This window comes from Coregonus lavaretus (assembly GCF_964263955.1).
Source record: "Coregonus lavaretus genome assembly, chromosome: 5".
In the NCBI taxonomy this organism is placed as follows: domain Eukaryota; kingdom Metazoa; phylum Chordata; class Actinopteri; order Salmoniformes; family Salmonidae; genus Coregonus; species Coregonus lavaretus.
In genome coordinates, this window is record NC_139992.1 from 34,934,601 (window position 1) to 34,958,115 (window position 23,515).

Here is a 23,515-nt window from a genome sequence, read left to right on the forward strand (position 1 = left end):
ATAGATTTGACTGCTAGCTAGCTTTACTGCTAGCTGCCAGCTGTGTCAATGCTGGTTTGATTTGAACATACTGTGCTTGTGTAACAAGTGTTGAATTTCATGTTGTGTATAATTACACAAAATCTGAATAGTTCCTTGCCTGATATTACTGTACATTCCTTTTGTTGTTGTAAGAGCCCTTTTTAATGTCGCACACTTCCTTCTCCATTCCCCCTCATAAAGATCCCCTGCCCCCCTTACCTCATCCCTGTCTACTGTACTCATGTGAAAGAGGTAGGTTACTGAAAAATTGTCACATGAAAATTATAATCAATCCTATGTATTAAAACGTCACGTCAATGACGCCTGGCTGTCATTGAGAAAGTTGACTAGCCTAGGTCCATAAGCTATACTGTACATTTCTATTTCAAAAATGTACATCGCATTTACCTTATATTGTACTGTTATGTGAAACTAGATTATTGTTATATTCCCTGTCTACTGTACCCATGTGGATGACAGGAGTTTGGTGTATAAGGGAATTGCAGCATTTGTTTAAGGACGTTTCCCTGTCATTATCAGAGAATTAAAGATCCACACCAACCCTGATCCTTTGGTCATATGTTAGCTGATCAAAAAACAACACAGAGGCAATCTACACCGGTCACACTTGGGGAGCTCATGCCAGGGATTTCCTCTGAGGTTCCCCCTCGATCATGTAGTGCTTACTATAGAATTGTGTAGTATACTGTAGAATACTATACTACACACAGTATGTATCCCTTGATTGATTGATTTGATTTGACTATTTAAAAATGCAATACAACCACAAATGTGGATACAATCTCTTTAGATATTTGTTGAGAATAACACAAAAAAAAGTTTAAAATGTATTTATATTGTGGTCCTAGTTCAAACATGTCAGACATTTACAGCTAACCCAGATGAAAAAAATACTATAGTATACTATGCTCTAAATACTGTAGTATTACTATATTTATATACTATAGTATTCATTGTAATGTTTTTGCAGACTTTACTGTAGTATTCACTGTAGTGATTTGGCAGACATGACTGTAGTATATTATAGTATTGACTGTAGTATACTATAAATAAAATAAAATCCATTTTTATTTGCAACATGTGGTGTAGACATTACAGTGAAATGCTTACTTACAAGCCCTTAAACAACAATGCAGTTTTTAAGAAAATAAAAAGAAGTGTTAAGTAAAAAATAAAAAATAAATAGCAGCAGTAAAATAAAAGTAGGGAGGCTATATATAGGGGGTACCGGTACAAAGTCAATGTGTGGGGGCACCGGTTAGTCGAGGTAATTGAGATATTCACTGTAGTGTTTTTGGGGACATGACTGTAGTATACTATAGTATTCACTGTAGTGTTTTTGCGGACTTTACTGTAGTATTCGCTGTAGTGTTTTTGGGCACATGACTATAGTATTCACTGTAGTGTTTTTGGACTTTACGGACTTTCATGTAGTGCCGACTAGGATAACTAAAATGGCACAACTACCAGACTACACCAGTTATTGTTTAATGAGGGGAACACTTCAACCAGAACATAAGACACACAGGTTCGTGACAGGCAACCTATTGAGTTGGGTCAACAGTTCTGAGCAATGCAACGGACCAGAAAACACCTTAACAAAAATATAAAATGTGTATTACAAATGTAACATCTATACATTAGACAGGTTCTAGGCCCGTTAGAGGGACTTCAAACCAGAAAAGACTCTCCAAACAAGCCCACTGAAAACAAAATAACATTATTGCAGTGACTTTACATAATGAACATCTTGAATATTGTCACACATGAATAAACTCACTGATGGTAAAACTGAACATATACAGTTGAAGTCGGAAGTTTACATACACTTAGGTTAGAGTCATTAAAACTCGTTTTCCAACCAATCCACAAATGTCTTGTTAACAAACTATAGTTTTGGCATGTCGGTTATCTACTTTGTGCATGACACAAGTAATTTTTCCAACAATTGTTTACAGAAAGATTATTTCACTTATAATTCACTGTATCACAATTCCAGCGGGTCAGAAGTTTACATACACTAAGTTGACTGTGCCTTTAAACAGCTTGGTAAATTCCAGAAAATGATGTCATGGCTTTAGAAGCTTCTGATAGGCTAATTGACATAATGTGAGTCAATTGGAGATGTACCTGTGGATGTATTTCAAGGCCTACCTTCAAACTCAGTGCCTCTTTGCTTGACCTCATGGGAAAATCAAAAGAAATCAGCCAAGCGCTCAAAAAAAATATTGTAGCCCTCCACAAGTCTGGTTCATCATTGGGAGCAATTTCCAAACGCCTGAAGGCACCACGTTCATCTGTACCAACAATAGTACGCAAGTATAAACACCATGGGACCATGCAGCCGTCATACTGCTCAGGAAGGAGACACGTTATGTCTCCTAGAGATTAACGTAATTTGGTGCGAAAAGTGCAATTAAATCCCAGAACAACAGCAAAGGACCTTGTGAAGAAGCTGGAGGAAACAGGTACAAAAGTATATATATCCACAGTAAAACGAGTCCTATATCGACATAACCTGAAAGGCCACTCAGCAAGGAAGAAGCCACTGCTCCAAAACCGCCATAAAATAGCCAGACTATGGTTTGCAACTGCACTTGGGGACAAAGATTGTACTGTTTGGAGAAATGTCCTCTGGTCTGATGAAACAAAAATAGAACTGTTTGGCCAGAATGACCATTGTTATGTTTGGAGGAAAAAGGGGGACACTTGCAAGCCGAAAAACACCATCCCAACCGTGAATCACGGGGTGGCAGCATCATGCTGTGGGGGTGCTTTGCTGAAGGAGGGACTGGTCCACTTCACAAAATAGATGGCATCATGAGGAAGGAAAATTATGTGGATATATTGAAGCAACATCTCAAAACATCAGTCAGGAAGTTAAAGCTTGGTCGCAAATGGGTCTTCCTGTCAGGAGGAATGGGCCAAAATTCACCCAACTTATTGTGGGAAGCTTGTGGAAGGCTACCCGAAACGTTTGACCAAGTTAAACAATTTAAAGGCAATGCTACCAAATACTAATTGAGTGTATGTAAACTTCTGATCCACTGGGAATGTATTGAAAGAAATAAAAGCTGAAAAAAATCATTCTCTCTACTATTATTCTGACATTTCACATTCTTGAAATAAAGTGGTGATCCTAACTGACCTAAGACAGGGACTTTTTACTAGGATTAAATGTCAGGAATTGTGAAAAACTGAGTTTAAATGTATTTGGCTAAGGTGTATGTAAACTTCCGACTTCAACTGTAACATTCAGAATCATATGGAGAGGCTTTGCTGGTTTCAGGTCCAGGCAGTTTATTGGCAGCGCCCGCCAATAAGATGACTGTCTTTAAGTAAAGTAATTTGTATTTCAAAAATATATATTGTTTATGCAAATGCAGTGGTTAACTGTTCTTTATTTTCTACCATCAGAAGTACAGTATTGTTTGTCACTGTTATTGGTCATCTTGTGAACTTGGTCAGCTGAATCTCTGAAAGGACTATTGTATTTCAGAAAGCTATCTAGTGTAAGTAAATTATCTAAGATGTAATTTTGGTGTACTCTTGTTAATGCGTGTCATTTATCTGTCAAACAAGCAAACCTAATCCTTTAAGCTTTTTTAAACTTTGCTTGTTCTTTATATTTGCCTCTGTACGGTTTTTCTTTAATGGACCTATAACCTGTCTAATGTTACAATCGTAATAAAAAATGTATATGTTTGCTAAGGTGTTGTCTGGTCTGTTGCATTGCTCAGAACTGTTGACCCAATTCAATAGGTGGTCTGTCATGAACCTGTGTCTTATGTTCTGGTTGAGGTGTTCCCCTCATTAAACAGTAACTGGCGTAGTCTGGTCTGCCATTTTAGCTAACCCTAGCCGGCAGGTGTTACTACAAAATACTACGGCCATGTCTGCAAAACACTATAGTGAATACTACAGTCATGTCCGCAAAAACACTACAGTAAATACTATAGTATTTAAATATAATAATACTACAGTATTTAGACCATAGTACACTATAGTATTTTTTCATGTGGGAGTTGTTACTTTGTGTTTACCATGCTAAATGTGTGTGTTTGTGCTAAATGTTTGTGTGTGTATGTGTGTGTGTGTGTGTGTGTGTGTGTGTGTGTGTGTGTGTGTGTGTGTTAACCTGGTTGGATGGAGGTGACGTGAGCTCCAGTGGAGTCCCACTCTGTCTGGAAGCCAAAGTCTCGACTGCTGTTTGGCTTCTGGTTCAGACTGATCCGCATGTCAGCGTAGCTCCCCTACACACATACACATACACACAAACAAACACTCATTAAGAATGTTAGGCATTGTTCGAAGCCAGGGAAAGGATAACATTTGTTCTTCACTATGAATTATTAATTGCAGTCTGACAATGGCAAGCATCACTACTACTGTATCTCCTACTGTATCTAGCACTAGCTGCATAGAAGGGCTGGGACCTCAAGATATTGCCAAAACGATATGATATATAGTCAAAAATAATATCCCGATATGTAACTATCTATTTTTTTCCCCCATCACTACTACATAGTACATAGTACAGTATGCACGCAGTATCCAGTGTAAATCGTAGTCACTCACTCTCACTCATTCACTCCAGCACTGCGACTGTTACATACATGCTAACTTTTCTTGAACAAATTGGTTTTCTTGTGATGCCCTTATTACTTTGTGTTAATTTTGGCTTCAGCTCTGGAATACTGTAAGTTTGCGCTGAAAAATACTTATCTGCCTAATCAGGATTTTTTCTGGCTAGGGGTGTCACATGTGGCGTGGCAATGGGCGCGGTCGGCGCGGCTGAATTAGTTTGAACATTTTGGTGTTGAAAAAATTAACTTTAAGCCAATTTCCAGGGATTCTACATATTCTGCCATGTAGCTGAGAGAACATTTAGCAGTTTTAAAGATAATTTCCTGCAAATCCTGCATTTTGTTATTTTGCTCAAACTTAATAAAAGAATCAACACTGTTAAATTAATTGTTTTGGGAATTTTCAATTCCCCTGACTGTTTAGCTTTTATTTTGGTGATTGGTAGTTCTCAAAGATAATAATATTAAAAAATATATATAGGTCCATAATCTTTAATACATACGTTATATTTGGTTTTAGTCATTTACACTGAAAGCGTTTTTTGGGGGGAGGGGGGGGCTTACTAATTACGAAAATCTAAGCCTACCTGGTTTGTGTCCTTTGCAGGTACAGGACTGACCGGGGCTGGGGAGGCCACTTTCGGGGGTTGGAGGGCAGCGAAAGGACTCCTGGCCTGAGGAGGGACAGGAGAGTGGGCCAGGGTAGGGGCCAGTGTGGGGTTCACTCCCCTTCCCCTCTCCCTCTTCTCTTTTTCCTCCTCCTCTTCTCCACTGCTGTTGGCAGAGTTGGAACGTGCCTCGTCCTCGGAGGTCATGACCTGGCTATAGCGGCTTGGGGCCGACGACTTCTTGGTGATATCCATCTCGCTGTTCACACGTTTCTGAGGAGTCTATATGGTTAAAAAGGAGCCTATATTTACAGTGCCTTCAGAAAGTATTCACACCCCTTTTCCCACATTTTGTTGTGTTACAGCCTTCATTTTAAATGGATTAAATTGAGATTTTGTGTCACTGGCCTACAATACCCCATAATGTCAAAGGGGAATTAAGTTTTTAGAATTTTATACAAATTAATTCAAAATGTCTTGAGTCAATAAGCATGTGTTATGGCAAGCCTAAATACTGTAAGTTCAGGAGTAAAACGTTGCTTAAGAAGTCACATAATAAGTTGCATGGACTCGCTCTGTGTGCAATAATAGTGTTTAACATGGTTTTTGAATGACTACTTCATCTCTGTACCCCACACATACAATTACCTGTAAGGTCGCTCAGTTGAGAAGTTAATTATAAACATAGATTCAACCACAAACACCAAGGAGATTTTCCAATGCCTCGCAAAGAAGGGCACAAATTGGTTGATGGGTAAAAAAAAAAAAAAAGCTGACTTTGATTATCCCTTTAAGCACAGTGAAGTTACTAATTACACTTTGGATGGTGCACCAATACACCCAGTCACTACAAAGAGACAGGCATCCTTCTTAACTTAGTTGCCGGAGAGAAATCAAAACACTCAAGGATTTCACCATGAGGCCATTGGTGACTGACAGTTACAGAGTTTAATGGCTGTGATAGGAGAAAACTGAGGATGGATCAACAACATTGTAGTTACTCCACAATACTAACCTAAATGACAGAGTGAAAAGAAGGAAGCATGTACAGAATACAAATATTCCAAAACATGCATCCTAAAGTAAAACTGCATAAAAAGCGTTATGTTTGGGCAAATCCAACACAACGTACCATGTTTTCAAGCATGGTGGTGCCTGCATCATGTTATGGGTATGCTTGTCACAGTTTTTTAGGTTAAAAAGGAATAGAGCTAAGCACAGGCAAAATCCTAGAGGAAAGCCTGGATCAGTCTGCTTTCCAACAGACACTGGGAGACAAAGTCACCTTTCAGCAGGTCAATAACCTAAAACACAAGGCCAATTATACACTGGAGTTATTTACCAAGACGACGTTTAATGTTCCTGAGTGGCCTAGTTACAGTTTTGACTTAAAATCGGCTTGACAAATCTATGGCAAGACTTGTCTAGCAATGATCAACAACCAACTTGACAGAGCACTAATACTATTCTTTGTAATAATGCGCAAATATTGTACAATCCAGGTTTGCAAAGCTCTTAAAGACTTACCCAGAAAGACTAACAGCTCTAATCACTGCCAATGGTGATTCTAACATGTAATTGACTCAGGTGTGTGAATACTTATGTAAATTAGATATCTGTATTTAATTTTCAATGAATTAGCAAACATTTCTAATAACATGTTTTCACTTTGTCATAATGGGGTATTATGTGTAGATGGCCGAATTATAATTTTTTTTAATCAATTTTGAATTCCGTCTGTAAAAACAAAATGTGGAATAAGTCCAGGGGTATGAAGGCACTGTACAGGGTTAATGTACTTTGTTACTATATGTTGCATGTATACGGTCTGTAAAGGATGTACAGTTGAAGTCCTAGCCAAATACACCTTAGCCAAATACATTTAAACTCAGTTTTCACAATTCCTGACATTTAATCCTAGTAAAAATCCCCTGTCTTAGGTCAGTTAGGATCACCACTTTATTTTAAGAATGTGAAATGTCAGAATAATAGTAGAGAGAATGATTTATTTCAGCTTTTATTTATTTCATCACATTCCCAGTGGGTCAGAAGTTTACATACACTCAATTAGTATTTGGTAGCATTGCCTTTAAATTGTTTAACTAGGGTCAAACATTTTGGGTAGCCTTCCACAAGTTTCCCATAATAAGTTGGGTGAATTTTGGCCCATTCCTCCTGACAGAGCTGGTGTAACTGAGTCAAGTTTGTAGGCCCCCTTGCTCGCACACACTTTTTCAGTTCTGCCCACACATTTTCTATAGGATTGAGGTCAGGGCTTTGTGATGGCCACTCCAATACCTTGATGTTGTTGTCCTTAAGCCATTTTGCCACAATTTGGAAGTATGCTTGGGGTCATTGTCCATTTGGAAGACCCATTTGCGACCAAGCTTTAACGTCCTGACTGATGTCTTGATGTTGCTTCAATATATCCACATAATATTCCTTCCTCATGATGCCATCTATTTTGTGAAGTGCACCAGTCCCTCCTGCAGCAAAGCACCCCCAAAGCATGATGCTGTCATCACAGTTGGGATGGTGTTCTTCGGCTTGCAAGCAAACAGGTACAAAAGTATCTATATCCACAGTAAAACGAGTCCTATATCGACATTACCTGAAAGGCCACTCAGCAAGGAAGAAGCCACTGCTCCAAAACTGCCATAAAATAGTCAGACTACGGTTTGCAACTGCTAATGGGGACAAAGATCTTACTTTTTGGAGAAATGTCCTCTGGTCTGATGGAACAAAAATAGAACTGTTTGGCCATAATGACCATCGTTATGTTTGGAGGAAAAAGGGGAAAGCTTGCAAGCCGAAGAACACCATCCCAACCATGAAGCATGGGGGGTGGCAGCATCATGCTGTGGGGGTGCTTTGCTGCATGAGGGACTGGTGCACTTCACAAAATAGATGGCATTATGAGAAATTAAAATTATGTGGATATATTAAAGCAACATCTCATGACATCAGTCAGGACGTTAAAGTTTGGTCGCAAATGGGTCTTCCAAATGGACAATGACCCCAAGCATACTTCCAAAGTTGTGGCAAAATGGCTTAAGGACAACAAAGTCAAGGTATTGGAGTAGCCATCACAAAGCCCTCACATCAATCCTATAGAAAATGTGTGGGCAGAGCTGAAAAAGCGTGTGTGATCAAGGAGGCCTACAAACCTGACTCAGTTACACCAGCTCTGTCAGGAGGAATGGGCCAAAATTCACCCAACTTATTGTGGGAAGATTGTGGAAGGCTACCCAAAACGTTTCACCCAAGTTAAACAATTTAAAGGCAATGCTACCAAATACTAATTGAGTGTATGTAAACTTCTGACCCACTGGGAATGTGATATATATATATATATATATATATATATATATATATATATATATATATATATATATATATACTGTATATAGTACCAGTCAAAAGTTTGGACACACCTACTCTTTCAAGGGTTTTTCTTTATTTTTAGTATTTTCTACATTGTAGAATAATAGTGAAGACATCAACACTTTGAAATAACACATATGGAATCATGTAGTAACCAAAAAAGTGTTAAACAAATCAAAATATATTTTATATTTGAGATTCTTCAAAGTAGCCACCCTTTGTCTTGATGACAGCTTTGCATACTCTTGGCATTCTCTCAACCAGCTTCACCTGGAATGCTTTTCCAACAGTCTTGAATGAGTTCCCACATATGCTAGGCACTTGTTGGCTGCTTTTCCTTCACTCTGCGGTCCAACTCATCCCAAACCATCTCAATTGGGTTGAGGTCGGGTGATTTTGGAGGCCAGGTCATCTGATGCAGCACTCCATCACTCTCCTTTTTGGTCAAATAGCCCTTACACAGCCTGGAGGTGTGTTGGGTCATTGTCTTGTTGAAAAACAAATGATAGTACCACTACCCGCAAACCAGATGGCGTATCACTGCAGAATGCTGTGGTAGCCATGCTGGTTAAGTGTGCCTTGAATTCTAAATAAATCACAGACAGTGTCACCAGCAAAGCACCTTCACACCATCACACCTCCTCCTCCATGCTTCACGGTGGAAACCACACATGCGGATATCATCCGTTCACCTACTCTGCGTCTCACAAAAACATGACGGTTGGAACCAAAAATCTCAAATTTGGACTCATCAGACCAAAGGACAGATTTCCACCGGTCTAATGTCCATTGCTCATGTTTCTTGGCCCAAGCAAGTCTCTTCTTCTTATTGGTGTCCTTTAGTAGTGGTTTCTTTGCAGCAATTCGACCATGAAGGCGTGATTCACGCAGTCTGCTCTGAACAGTTGATGTTCAGATGTGTCTGTTACTTGAACTATGTGAAGCATTTATTTGGGCTGCAATTTCTGAGGCTGTTAACTCTAATGAACTTATCCTCTGCAGCAGAGGTAACTCTGGGTCTTCCTTTCCTGTGGCGGGCCTCATGAGAGCCAGTTTCATCATAGCGCTTGATGGTTTTTGCGACTGTACTATTTTCGGATTGACTGACCCTCATGTCTTAAAGTAATGATGGACTGGCGTTTCTCTTTGCTTATTTGAGCTGTTCTTGCCATAATATGGTCTTGATCTTTTACCAAATAGGGCTATCTTCTGTATACCATCCCTACCTTGTCACAACACAACTGATTGGCTCAAACGTATTAAGAAGGACAGAAAAATTGTTAATGTAGACATTGTTAATGTTGTAATTGGCTATTGTAGCTGGAAACGGCTGATTTTTTATGGAATATCTACATAGGTGTACATATGCCCATTATCAGCAACCATCAGTCCTGTTTTCCAATGGCACGTTGTGTTTGCTAATCCAAGTTTATCATTTTAAAGGGCTAATTGATCATTAGAAAATCATTTTGTAATTATGTTAGCACAGCTGAAAACTGTTGTGCTGATTAAAGAAGCAATAAAACTGGCCTTCTTGAGACTAGTTGAGTATCTGGAGCATCAGCAATTGTGGGTTCGATTACAGGCTCAAAATGGCCAGAAACAAAGAACTTTCTTCTGAAACTCGTCAGTCTATTCTTGTTCTGAGAAATGAAGGGTATTCCATGCGAGAACTTTCCAAGATACTGAAGATCTTGTACAACGCTGTGTTCTACTCCCTTCACAGAACAGCGCAAACTGGCTCTAACCAGAATAGAAAGAGGAGTGGGAGGCCCCGGTGCACAACTGAGCAAGAGGACAAATACATTAGAGTGTCTAGTTTGAGAAACAGTATACCTCGTTACCTTCAGACGAGTCCCGTGACACTTTTGGGGGAGGAAAATGCCACCGTGTTTGTGAGAGTCTCCCATTTCCATAGAGTGGTCATAATAGTTATGTAGGCCAAACGCTACAGCCGTTTTTGCGATGAGACCGATTTTGGGGATATCTCATGGTCTGACAAACACCGCTCTAGCTCTGCCACCTTTCACCGCAAATGCGGAAGTGCGACATTGGCGGATGCGGTGGATCGAGACGCATCCAATGCAAAAACACAGATATCTCTAGCTTAAACTGACAGATTTTTATGGGGATTTTTTATTATGTTAATTTAGTTGACGCCAATCGACTCTAGGGGATTTAAAATATATATTTACAAAATAAAATACTAAGCCTATAGGCTATGCCTACGCTGCTTTGTAGGCCTATGCGCCTCTTTAGTAAATCTGAGCTGAAAATACATTTCAGGCTATTCCGTTTAAACAACTAGAGCCTATGTGCACATTGTAATCAAAATTGTAATCTTAATTGGTGTATTTTAAACTGTCCTTTTGTGAGGCGCATTAGATTACAATGGCGATGGACAGAGTTGTGGATGAAATGTTGACAGTATGTCCCCACGCTCAACGAGAATAGCCTATGGAGCTGCCAACACCGCAAATATGTTGACACATCTACACTGACATCACCCCAGTATACCGGAGCAAGACGGAAATGCACAGAAACTTACCGGGCCAAAGAAATTACAAGAGCTATAGCTAGGCTATTTTGTACATTTGTTACAGTCTTTGGTTTATAGCCGGGGATATGCGCCTCGTGAAAGTGCTCGAGCCACTTTACGATCTACCCCCTTGCACCCATTTCAACAAACAGGTAGTACCCGCTCTATATGAGCAAACCAAAGTAAAAGTTTTCAATGATTTGGCCAATGCACCTTCTGTTACGCTTACTCAAAGGCCCATTGCAGTCAAAAACATGATTTTCCTGTGTTGTGTATATATATTTCCACACTATGCGATTGGAATAATACTGTGCAATTGTGAAAATTATGTTAATGACCTTTTTGTGTAAGATATGTTTGAAAAGATTGCCTGATTTGGTGGGATGGAGTTTTGGCCTGCCTGGTGACATCAACAGGTGATAAATTAATTAAAAGACCAATAAGAAAGAGTTCCAAACCAATTAGTTAATAGACCAATAACAGCTAGTTTACAGTTTTCCCCTCCCCACTCAGACCAAACAATCCTAGAAAAATAATTGCTTGAGAAATTGCCCTTTGCTAAGAAGCTATTTTTGTTAATTTTTTACCATTTTAATTTAAAACAATCAAAGTAAGGTACTTAATTGTTACCCAGAACTGATTTGATATAGAGATAAAAACGGCTGCATTGGATCTTTAACAGTGACAGCCCATCACATTACCCCGGAGTACCATGCTACAGACACGCCCCATTTAAGAGATTCACAAGTGCGCATCTTGCACTGAAGGAGGCAGTGTCATGGTGCGTTTGTAACCAAGTGGGAAGTGGGAATTTAACACATAGGACTGGGAAAAATCCACTTGAACAGCCCTCAAACTGGTAACTACTAGTGGGAAACTCGTCTATCATCCTGAGCACTGACTAAGGAAACAGCCTCTATAACAACATTTTCGACAGGTAAATGCAACAACACATTATTAACAATGTAATTATTAAATTTCATATATGCTATCGCAAAAATAATAATTTGATTGTGTTTATGAAGGTCTTAGGTAACATTAGAACACTATTATTATTATTTTTAAATAGCAATATCATTTCCAGTAGTTTATGTTACTGTAGGCTATAGTAAAAAAATAGAAATCTAGTGTTCAATACATTTAATTAGTGGAGTGCCTTTGTTACAACTATGAAACAGAAACCATACGTGTTGGAAAAACGGTAACAGCTTCTTTTTATAACGACAAAATACAAAAAATACTTCAACCACCAAGACGCACGGTGAAGACATCAGTGGCCTAAACATCATAAGCGCCAAGTGTGCTTGATAGTGAAAGCAATAATGGTATTATAATGAATATAAGTGTCGATATGACAACTATAAAATAAGTCAATTATTTATACATCGAATACCATGACGAATTTGTTGGTTTCCAGGCGTAGCGCTTTCATTTCTTGTCATCAAAACAGAGGTAACGCATGATCTTTCTGAAGAGATCCCGTGACATGGTTTCTCCAAAGAAAGGTATCCAATACAAGTCTGACCAAAAGCTCTACATATACATGCTCTTTCCACCGAATGCTCCAAGGACATTCAGGTTTGAAATGAACGCTTCCAGCTCATCAACAGACAGATCCCTGGCAGTGTCTATTTGCTCCATTTGCGCCTCAGCTACAGTCCCCGATGTGCTGTCCATGACACATAAACAATGAAAGCTGGTGAGTGCGTTGCTGATGTTTTTTGCTTGAGACGTAGGGCCTGCTCTCTCAGTGATGACATTTTGTGCTGATAATCGTCCCGTAGTATTGTCACCGGCTTTTTCAATCTAAAAGTTGTCGTTCCTTCCTCTCTCCTGTCTCAATGTTTCATATGGGGGTGGCACGGGCACCTGCGCATCGTTCTAGCTTTTTTGCTCTTAGGCCTCGGCGGTGTAGGCTCAGAATCAGAAGAAGAATCAGAGATGTCATCATGATTAATTTCTTCCCCACCATCGGAGTCATTTTCATTCAGATGTTGTAGCAGTACTAACACAGCATGTGCATCCATTCGTCTTGGTCTTCTTGCCATTATAAATTACGCATGCTCTCACTGTGTACTCCAAGTAGGCCAGAGTAGACTGATAAGACTGCTTGGATTTGGTGGACTGATATAGGGTACATACCATTTTGAGATTATAATTAGAAAATATAAATACACAATTGGTAATAACAAAATAATAGTTTGCTTCCCCTTGCTCATCAACTCACCCATTCTCCCCCATCATACTTAATTTACTTAATAATCTGTTGTTTCATGTGTGAAATTAGTTTAGGTTCAGTTTCGAAGCAAATCTCGCGGTGATTATCAACTGGGCATGGCACCTTCCACTGTCGGGAGAAGGATCGGAGCAGGCCCTACTTTCGGGAGAAGGAGGGGCAACAGGGAAAACCATTTTTAAAAATGACATGCCCTTCTATAACTGGTTATAACTCTAGTTCTGTTTGTGATATTAAGATTCTAACAGTGTGTTATATAGACTTATTAATGAAAAGTCAAGGATGGAGGAGGGCATGACTTAAATGGCAGAGTAATACTTTTTTTTACATTAATGAGCAGTCAAAATGACTGCTTTACCGGTTCTAGTGTTAATGTGTTTTTTTTATTCTATAATTTGTTTACAAGCATGATAGCTGTACTTTTAGTTTATGGTTGACACAGCTTGTTGGCCATTATTCAATCAGCTTTTCTCAACGAGTTCAAATAACATCAATGCATCCAACTGGTATTTACGAATTCACAACTGGTAAATTACCACCTCCCACATGGTTACAAACGCAGAGTGGATACTTGTGAGGCCAACATAACAATCCGGTCACAACAGACAATGCAAGGAACATCGTGAATGCTGATCATTGTGAATGGCAGTACCAAAACCGAACCTTGACCCCAAAATCACTATACGTACCGAACCGTGTGTTTGGTGAACTGTTACACCCCTAAGGTAAACAGATCAGGCTAGTTTGTGTGAGCAACTACTACATTGGAAATAGACCACACTGCAACAGAGAACAAAACTTTCCTAGGTCCTGTTCATTATGCACCAAATGGAGGAAAACAGACTGAAACAGTCGAGAGATTATCTGGACTCTAATAAGAAACTGACAGTTTCGTTTTTTGTTGTAACATTTGCTTTACGTTGCGTGTCCTAATGAACATGACCCAGTACACAGCCATTGAAGTACCTCACCCAAATCCTCTAGTCTAGATGTCCTAAAAAGCTATTTCTGCAGAGAGCAGTCCTGATGTAACAAATAACTACACACACAGACAGAACTGGAAGGTGTAGTAATATTACAGTACTCACGGTGTAGGTGTGGGGCAGCGATGCGACGCAGGTGGACTGGCTGCCGAAGGGCCGTGGCGTGACGACAGAGGTGAGTCGAGCGCTATCCGACTTCATGTAGCTCCTGGGGAGAGAGGCAGAAACCCGAGACACACTGGGAGGCATAGGCTTTGGCTCCATCGCCACCGAGTTGTAATGTGGTTGTAGTTTGTACAGAGAACCACCACCAGTGGAGGTGGTCACTTCTTCAGCCACCTTGCCCTGGTGCCTGGGCTCGGGTAGTTTGGGGAGGAAGCTGGGGGTGGTGACGGTGGTGATGCTGGAGGTCTCATCCGTCTTGGCTGCGCTGGTGTACCGCAAGGCCGGGCTTGGGGCTCTCTCCGAGGGGGTCGGGGCTGGAACATAGGGGTTGTAGTTGGAGGTAAGACCGATGGTGGTAGTGTTGTTGGTGATGTCGCTACCGGAACCGGAGGGACTGTCGCTACTGTTGCTCATGTCACCCCTGGGGGGCGAGTCGGCCCTGTCGGTTGCCGTGGTGGCAGTGGGGGCGGGGTCCTCCTCTCTCGGGTGAGGCACGGAGGGGGGTGTGGGACTGGGGCGGACAGTGGTGGTGTAGCTCCTGGGTGGGAGGGTACGGGTGCGGAGGACCGGAATGGAGTCTTCAAACACGTCCTGGTCCAGGGAGGCGAGGGAGTTGAGACGACTGCCGATGGAGCTGTGGGAATGGAGGAGAGAGAGGGATGGAGGAGAGAGGGAGGACAGTGAAGGAGAGAGGAAAGAGAGCGAGGAGACAGGTGAAAGAGAGAGGGGAAAGGGATTATGAGGTGTAATGTGTGAGAGAGAGAGAGAGAGAGAGAGAGAGAGAGAGAGAGAGAGAGAGAGAGAGAGAGAGAGAGGAAGCGAGGAGGCAAGGGAGGATGGGAAAAACATGGAGGAAAGGTGGATGAAGGTTGAAAGGGACACAGGGCAAAATAAAACAAAACTTTGTATGGCCCTGTATCTGTGCCTGCATTGTCATCGACAGGTGTTTGTTGGTGCAATCAGTACATATACAGTAAGAGGACAGTTTTGAGTGAGAGTGAAAACACACATCTAAAACTACTGATGAGAATTCTGATGACAAAATACTTAAAACGTAGTAAAACATCTACAACCAATAAAGCATTATATGTTTCTAATTGTTGGTAAAAATGGAAGGATGTGTCCTTTGGTAACTGTGTGTTAAAATAATAAAGAGAGCATAGTAACTAGAACACAGGCAGGATTTGTCCTTGAGGGCGTCTACTCTAGCAGTACTTTTATCAATCATTGTGGGGCTAGATTCCTTCTTTAAGTCTTACATTCAGTCAATCTGCACCTTGCCATTTGTAGTGTGTGCCCTTTCCTCAGTATAGTAAACCTAATATGTACTATACTAGAGCAGGGTCAAATACATGTAAAATCCTTGAAAGTATTCAAGGTGTGCATTGATTTTGGCTTGGAGTTTGCCCTTGTACCAGGCAAACCAAAACTGCACCGTCAAGGACATATTTCATAAACACCTGTGGTCCTCTGTAGCTCAGCTGGTAGAGCACGGCGCTTGTAACGGCAAGGTAGTGGGTTCGATCCCCGGGACCACCCATACACAAAAAAAATTTATGCACGCATGACTGTAAGTCGCTTTGGATAAAAGCGTCTGCTAAATGGCATATTATATTATTATATTATAGTAGTAGTAGTATAGTCGGCTCTTAACCACTAGGCTATCTGCCGCCTTTAATGACATAGGTTATTGTTAGATGATTGCTAATCAACGTGGTGATTGGCATCACCTTGCCAGACAGTTTTGTCACATTAACAATGTACTTTGCTGCATCACAGCGATTTAAAAAAAGTAACTGTTTAATGTCCAGACCTGTATGTATTCAACCTAGGTGTGGTATCTACCTGTCCCCACTGTCATGTTCATAAGGCACCAAACGGAAAAACAGGGAGGGACTGCCTGGACATGGAGGGATCAACTCAACATGTCCAGTAAGAAACCCTCATTGTTTTCCATAGATTTTTTTTTCATTGAGTGCCCTAATGAACATATTGACCCTGGTGTCTACCTGTCCTCAGGTGTCACTCTCTTACCTCCGGTTGGACCTCAGGAAACCACCGCTCCCTCCTCCGCTGCTCGCTGTGGTCTGCTCAATCTGCTCCCTCTCCTCTTTCTTCTTCACAATATCAGACTTGACGCTCTTGCGACGGTTCTTCCACTTGGTGAGGTCCTGCAGAGATGAAACGCACGCCAGAGACCAGCTTAGAAACGTCCATCTTGGAAAAGCCCATGTAACACAGTTAAATCCCCTAACGGATGGCCAGGAAGGCTAATGTAAAAGTGGTTAGCTGTAGATTAGAGGAGAGAGAGCGAGAGAGAAAGAGAGGGAGGACTATATTGGTAGAAGGTGTCCTATTTGTGTGTTTAGCTCCTCCCGCCTCATGTCCCCTGTGTATTGGGGCCCGTGTGTGACCTAAATTCTGTGTTATATCAATGTAACTGACTACAGTAACAGGGAAGAATGATGCCTTTACCAATAACACTCACTCATATACTGTAGGAGTTTGTGGAATAATCACATGAATTTAGTTAGACACGGTGAAACATTGTGGAATGACCTTCAAAGATGGGTCATCTTTCCCAGAATATTGTAACTGTCTTGGTGTTATAGGTGTTTAGTTGCCACTGCAGGCCTGAGTGAATACTCAAATGAGGAAAGATATATATAAAAGTAGGATGAGGTATTCTGTGGTGATCATTAATCCACAATCTCAGCTGTGCCTCCTTAAATGATGCACAGCTGACCTTTACAAAACAAGTTCTCCTTTCACCACACTGGGCCAGAATAGCTGTTCTCTTCAGATTTCCATTCTCCCCATATCAAATACTACCTAGACTGACCTATCATATGTTGTTACCTGTAGACAGCTGGGATGGCTTTGACTTGTGTACTAATTTCAGACAAGGATACAATAACCATGGCCTATACATTGACATGGTCGAAGACACTACAATTGGTGATGATTAAACAGGCCTAGCTCATCAATTCGTTATGTCATGATTATTATATTAGGGAGGGTTTAAGTCAAGTGTAACAGCAGTCTTTTGGGGTGAATGTATGCGACCCCTGGTAAGGTGGGGACCCCTGGTGGTGAGCGGACATGTGGGGCATAGAGGGTTCATTTGGCACCAAACCTAACCAAAGGGCTAACACAGGGAGGGATTACCAGGGGTCTATTCATTAGTGTACACTGTCGAAAAACACTTTGCGAGGGAAAACATTTTGCAACCAAAACAAGAGTTTCTATTAGACAAATTCAGGTAGGTCCCTCCCAGTTTCATCCTGTTTGCTCCCGTTTGGTTCCTAGTGAATACACTCCAGGACTTCCTGATCGAATAAGAAACACACATTTTCATTTAGCGTTACAAAACATTTTGTTACATTATGCCTTCTGCACACAGCCCAGGTGTGTGGTGGTTGCAGGTATATATACTCACATCCTGCCACTGGTCCTCATTCTCCTTGCCCTGCTCCCTGATCTTCTGTAGTTCCTCGTAGCATACCTGCTTCAGGGCCGCCTGGTCCACCGCAAGGTCTGTCATTGATTTGCTCCTACACACCGCCAGGGAAGAGGTTTAAAGGTTTGGGTTCAGTGTCAACTCTGCTACAGGCATTGGACCACCAGTTCGGAGCATAAACCTACCGTGCACAAGACTGATGTTAGAGTCATTAAGTAGGTTATAAATGTATACATCAACAGACAATTCAAATACACTCCAATCCCAGAATGCTGTTACACTTGCATTCCATCACACTAGCATGAGCTATAGTGAAATAAGGTAATGACCTGATGCTCACAAATAATAGTGTATCTGCCTACGTAACAGACTTTTGTGAAAATTATGCAATATTGTCAATAGGACATACCAAATCAGAAATGCTCTCAAAATGTGGAGCAAAAAATGTTTGAGTTTAACAATCTCAATTAAATGAACTGTGATTTTCAACTGAAACATTCTTTTAGACAATGTTTGTTTCTTGTAAGTACACAGTAAACAAACAACATTTCAAGGTTCAACATTCATTAATAAGAATGGAGAAAAAAAACATCTACATAACACTATTAAGACTAAAAAGTAGCACAAACAAAACATGTTGAGTCACACAAAACACAAGCTAATGCAGTTTTAGCCTAATGTGTTATAAAAAACAAGCTGTATATCTCAGCCATCCCATTCATACAAAAAAAGCTTTCAAAGTTGTCTTTGGCCAAAAACATTCACTCCGTTTGACTTACCTGTAAACTTCTGAATGATATTGCTATCAATATCTCTCTATCTTGTCTTTCTGTTACATGAAACCAACCTATTACGGTAGCCTACAACCTGTGCTTCAACAATTCTAACTCTTAGCTGTACATAACACACAGTATGTTTGATTGGATGACAGCATATTGGTATTGTGTGTACAATCCCCTCACTCCACTTTGTTGCTTTGTCAATAGAGATTTGTGGAGCTTGCCATGTTCCACCCCCCTTGACATGGCCCTGCACCATTCAATCCCCAGCAACGTGTATAGCAGTCAGCCAGCGAGTGAGGGCGCTAGTAAACAAGAGCAGCAACACAAAGGCAAAAGCAGGAGGGGTAAGCAGCCGGGTGCGGTGTGATCGCACATTTGGGCCAGACTTCTTTTCCCTATTCTGGGAATAAGTAGAGGTAAAGTGATTCCTAATCACTGTCTGGTGTTCTTCTCTCCCTCTAATGGTTAAGGTTAGGATTGGTGGTAAAGTAATCTAATCCTAGATCTGTGTTAAGGGATGGCTAGTGCCACTCTGCTTTCACCTGGGGTTTTAGTTTCCTTTTTATTGAAGGTGGTTATGTATCACAGTTAAAGTGTCCCCTTCCTTTGACCTGCTAGGGAGGTGTGTGTGTGTGTGTGTGTGTGTGTGTGTGTGTGTGTGTGTCGTTTTTCAACAATAGTCCCTTCTTCGAGACCAGAGCTAGTGTGATGTAGCTGAAAACTCTACAGGAGTTTTCAACGTGTGAGGGAAATACATCCAGATACCTCAGACACATTTTAAATCTCTCCTTGTCCTAGTCAGTAATCCCAACATGTTTCAAGCTGACCACCATTGTCCCTGTTCCCATGAACTCCAAGGAAACCTTCCTAAATAACTATTGCCCTGTAGCACTCACATCTGTAATTATGAAGTGCTTTGGAAGGCTGGTCATGACACACATCAACATCATCATCCCAGACACCCTGGACCCACTCCAATTCGCATACCGCCCCAACAGATCCACAGATGACGCAATGTTAATTGCACTTCACACTGCCCTCTCCCAACTGGACAAGAGGGGAAATAACTACAGTGGAGCTCCAAAAATATTGACAAAAAGACAGCGACAGTTTTGTTGTTGTTTTGGCTCTGTACTCCAGGACTTTCAATTTGAAATGATGCAATGACTGGGGTTAAAGTGCAGACTGTCAGCTTCAATTTGAGGGTATTTTCATCCATATCAGTTGAACTGTTTAGAAATGACAGCACTTTTGTACATACTCCCCCCATTTTAGGGGACCAAAAGTATTGGGACAAATTCACTTATATGTCTATTAAAGTAGTCAAAAATGTAGTAGTTGGTCCCATATTCCTAGCACGCAATGATAACATCAAGCTTGTGACTCTACAAACTTGTTGGATGCATTTGGTGTTTGTTTTGGTTATGTTTCAGATAATTTTGTGCCCAATAGATATTAATGGTAAATAATGTCATTTTGGAGTCACTTTTATTGTAAATAAGAATAGAATATCTTTCTAAACACTTCTACATTAATGTAGATGCTACTGTTACGTTCCCCAGCTAGAAAACCAAAAATGTCGCTCAAACAGAAGGGGGAACTAACAAAGAGTCACTGACCAACAACCAAAACATACTTTTGGCCATGTAGTGTATGTGAGAATGCTGTTCATAGACTACACCTCAGGGTTCAACACCATAGTCCCCTCCTGGCAACAACACGGGGGCCCCTCAGGGGTGCGTGCTTAGTCCCCTCCTGTACTCCCTGTTCACTCACAACTGCGTTGACCCTATCTTGCACTGACTCTATGCACACTCACAAGACTATACACTACCAGTCAAAAGTTTGGACACACCTACTCATTCAAGGGTTTTTCTTTATTTTTTATATTTTTTACATTGTAGAATAATAGTGAAGACATCAAAACTATGAAATAACACATATGGAATCATGTAGTAACCATCTCCGCATGTGTAGTTCCCGCCATAAAGTTTGGAGGAGGTGGTGTTATGATGTGGGGGTGCTTTGCTGGTGACACTGTCTGTGATTGATTTAGAATTCAAGGCACACTTAAACAGCATGTCTACCAAAGCATTCTGCAGTGATACGCCATCCCATTTGGTTTGGGCTTAGTGGGACTATAATTTGTTTTTCAACAGGACAATGACCCAACACACCTCCAGGCTGTGTAAGGGCTATTTTACCAAGAAGGTAAGTGATGGAGTGCTGCATCAGATGACCTGGCCTCAACAATTCCCCGACCTCAACCAAACTGAGATGGTTTGGGATGAGTTGGACGGCAGAGAGAAGGAAAAGCATTCCAGGTGAATCTGGTTGAGAGAATGCCAAGAGTGTGTAAAGTTGTCAATAAGGCAAAGGGTAGCTATTTGAAGAAATTCCAAATATAAAATATATTTTGATTTGTTTAACACTTTTTTGGTTACTACATGATTCCATACATGTTATTTTATAGTTTTCAAATCAAATCAAATTTTATTTGATGTCTTCACTATTATTCTACAATGTAAAAAATATTAAAAATAAAGAAAAACCCTTGAATGAGTAGGTGTTTCCAAACTTTTGACTACTGTATATATGCACTGAAACTCTCACACAAAACCCACACACATTCTCTACATACGCATGCACATACACACACACACGCACACGCACACGCACACGCACACGCACACACACACACACACACACACACACACTTTCACACTTATCATATGCTGCTGCTACTCTGTTTTTTATTCTTACTCTTATTATCTATTCTGATGACTAGTCACTTTACCCTGCCTTTATGTACACATCTACCTCAAATACCTCGTACCCCTGCACATTGATATGGTACTCGTACTCCCTGTATATACAGTGCCTTGCAAAAGTATTCATCCCACTTGGCATGTTTCCTATTTTGTTGCATTACAACCTGTAATTTAAATGGATTTTTATTTGGATTTCATGTAATGGACACACACAAAATAGTCCAAGTTGGTGAAGTGAAATGAAAAAAATAACTTATTTCAAAAAATTCTAAAAAATAAGTAACGGAAAAGTGATGCGTGCATATGTATTCACCCCCGTTGCTATGAAGCCCCTAAATAAGATCTGGTGCAACCTATTACCTTCAGAAGTCACATAATTAGTTAAATAAAGTTCACCTGTGTGCAATCTAAGTGTCACATGATCTGTCACATGATCTCAGTATATATACACCTGTTCTGAAAGGCCCCAGTCTGCAACACCACTAAGCAAGGGGCACCACCAAGCAAGCGGCACCATGAAGACAAAGGAGTTCTCCAAACAGGTCAGGGACAAAGTTGTGGAGAAGTACAGATCAGGGTTGGGTTATAAAAAAATAACCGAAACTTTTAACATCCCACGGAGCACCATTAAATCCATTATTAAAAAACAGAAAGAATATGGCACCACAACAAACCTGCTAAGAGAGGTCCGCCCACCAAAACTCACGGACCAGGCAAGGAAGGCATTAATCAGAGAGGCAACAAAGAGACCAAAGATAACCCTGAAGGAGCTGCAAAGCTCCACAGCAGAGATTGGAGTATCTGTCCATAGGACCACTTTAAGCCGTACACTCCACAAAGCTGGGCTTTACGGAAGAGTGGCCAGAAAAAAGCCATTGCTTGAAGAAAAAAATAAGCATACACGTTTGGTGTTTGCCAAAATGCAGGTGGGAGACTCCCCAAACATTTGGAAGAAGGTACTCTGGTCAGATGAGACTAAAATTGAGCTTTTTGGCAATCAAGGAAAACATAATGTCTGGCGCAAACCCAACACCTCTCATCACCCCGAGAACACCATTCCCACAGTGAAGCATGGTGGTGGCAGCATCATGCTGTGTGGATGTTTTTCATCGGCAGGGACTGGGAAACTGGTCAGAATTGAAGGAATAATGAATGGCGCTAAATACAGGGAAATTCTTGAGGGAAACCTGTTTCAGTCTTCCAGAGATTTGAGACTGGGACGGAGGTTCACCTTCCAGCAGGACAATGACCCTAAGCATACTGCTAAAACAACACTTGAGTAGTTTAAGGGGAAACATTTAAATATCTTGGAATGGCCTAGTCAAAGCCCAGACCTCAATCCAATTGAGAATCTGTGGTATGACTTAAAGATTGCTGTACACCAGTGGAACCCATCCAACTTGAAGGAGCTGGAGCAGTTTTGCCTTGAATAATGGGCAAAAATCCCAGTGGCTAGATGTGCCAAGCTTATAGAGACATAACCCAAGAGACTTGCAGCTGTAATTGCTGCAAAAGGTGGCTCTACAAAGTATTGAATTTGGGGGGGGTGAATAGTTATGCACGCTCAAGTTTTCAGTTTGTTTGTCTTATTTCTTGTTTGTTTCACACACAAAAATATTTTGCATCTTCAAAGTGGTAGGCATGTTGTGTAAATCAAATGATACAAACCCCACAAAAATCAATTTGAATTCCAGGTTGTAAGGCAACAAAATAGGAAAAAATGCCAAGGGGGGTGAATACTTTCGCAAGCCACTGTAGCTTCATTCTGTGTATTTTATTCCTTGTGTTATTATTATAAATGTTTTACTCTGAATCATTGGGAAGGGCTCGTAAGCAAGCATTTCACGGTAACGTCTACATCCGTTGTATTCGGCGCATGTGACAAATACAATTGTATTTTATTTTATATGGCCAGTTTTGTGTCAGACATAAATAGTGTGTGTGTGTGTGAGAGTTAGT

The 23,515-nt window shown here is 40.8% G+C and overlaps 1 protein-coding gene across 6 annotated transcripts in view; it reads right to left on the minus strand.

Annotated features, from left to right (window-relative positions):
- Positions 1 to 23,515, minus strand: part of lmo7a (LIM domain 7a) — a 110,623-nt gene that overhangs the window by 26,851 nt on the left and 60,257 nt on the right. For 5 of the 6 annotated variants that reach the window (XM_084161117.1, XM_084161116.1, XM_084161114.1 and 2 more), the window contains exons 4-8: positions 17,983 to 18,097; positions 16,578 to 16,714; positions 14,484 to 15,177; positions 5,216 to 5,518; positions 4,181 to 4,295 (exon numbers count right to left, since the gene is read on the minus strand). In XM_084161117.1, the coding sequence (XP_084017243.1) occupies positions 4,181 to 4,295; positions 5,216 to 5,518; positions 14,484 to 15,177; positions 16,578 to 16,714; positions 17,983 to 18,097 (1,364 nt within the window). Of the gene's footprint in view, positions 1 to 4,180; positions 4,296 to 5,215; positions 5,519 to 14,483; positions 15,178 to 16,577; positions 16,715 to 17,982; positions 18,098 to 18,782; positions 18,871 to 23,515 lie in introns of those variants that run through there. The other variant, XM_084161119.1, reaches the window with a different exon arrangement.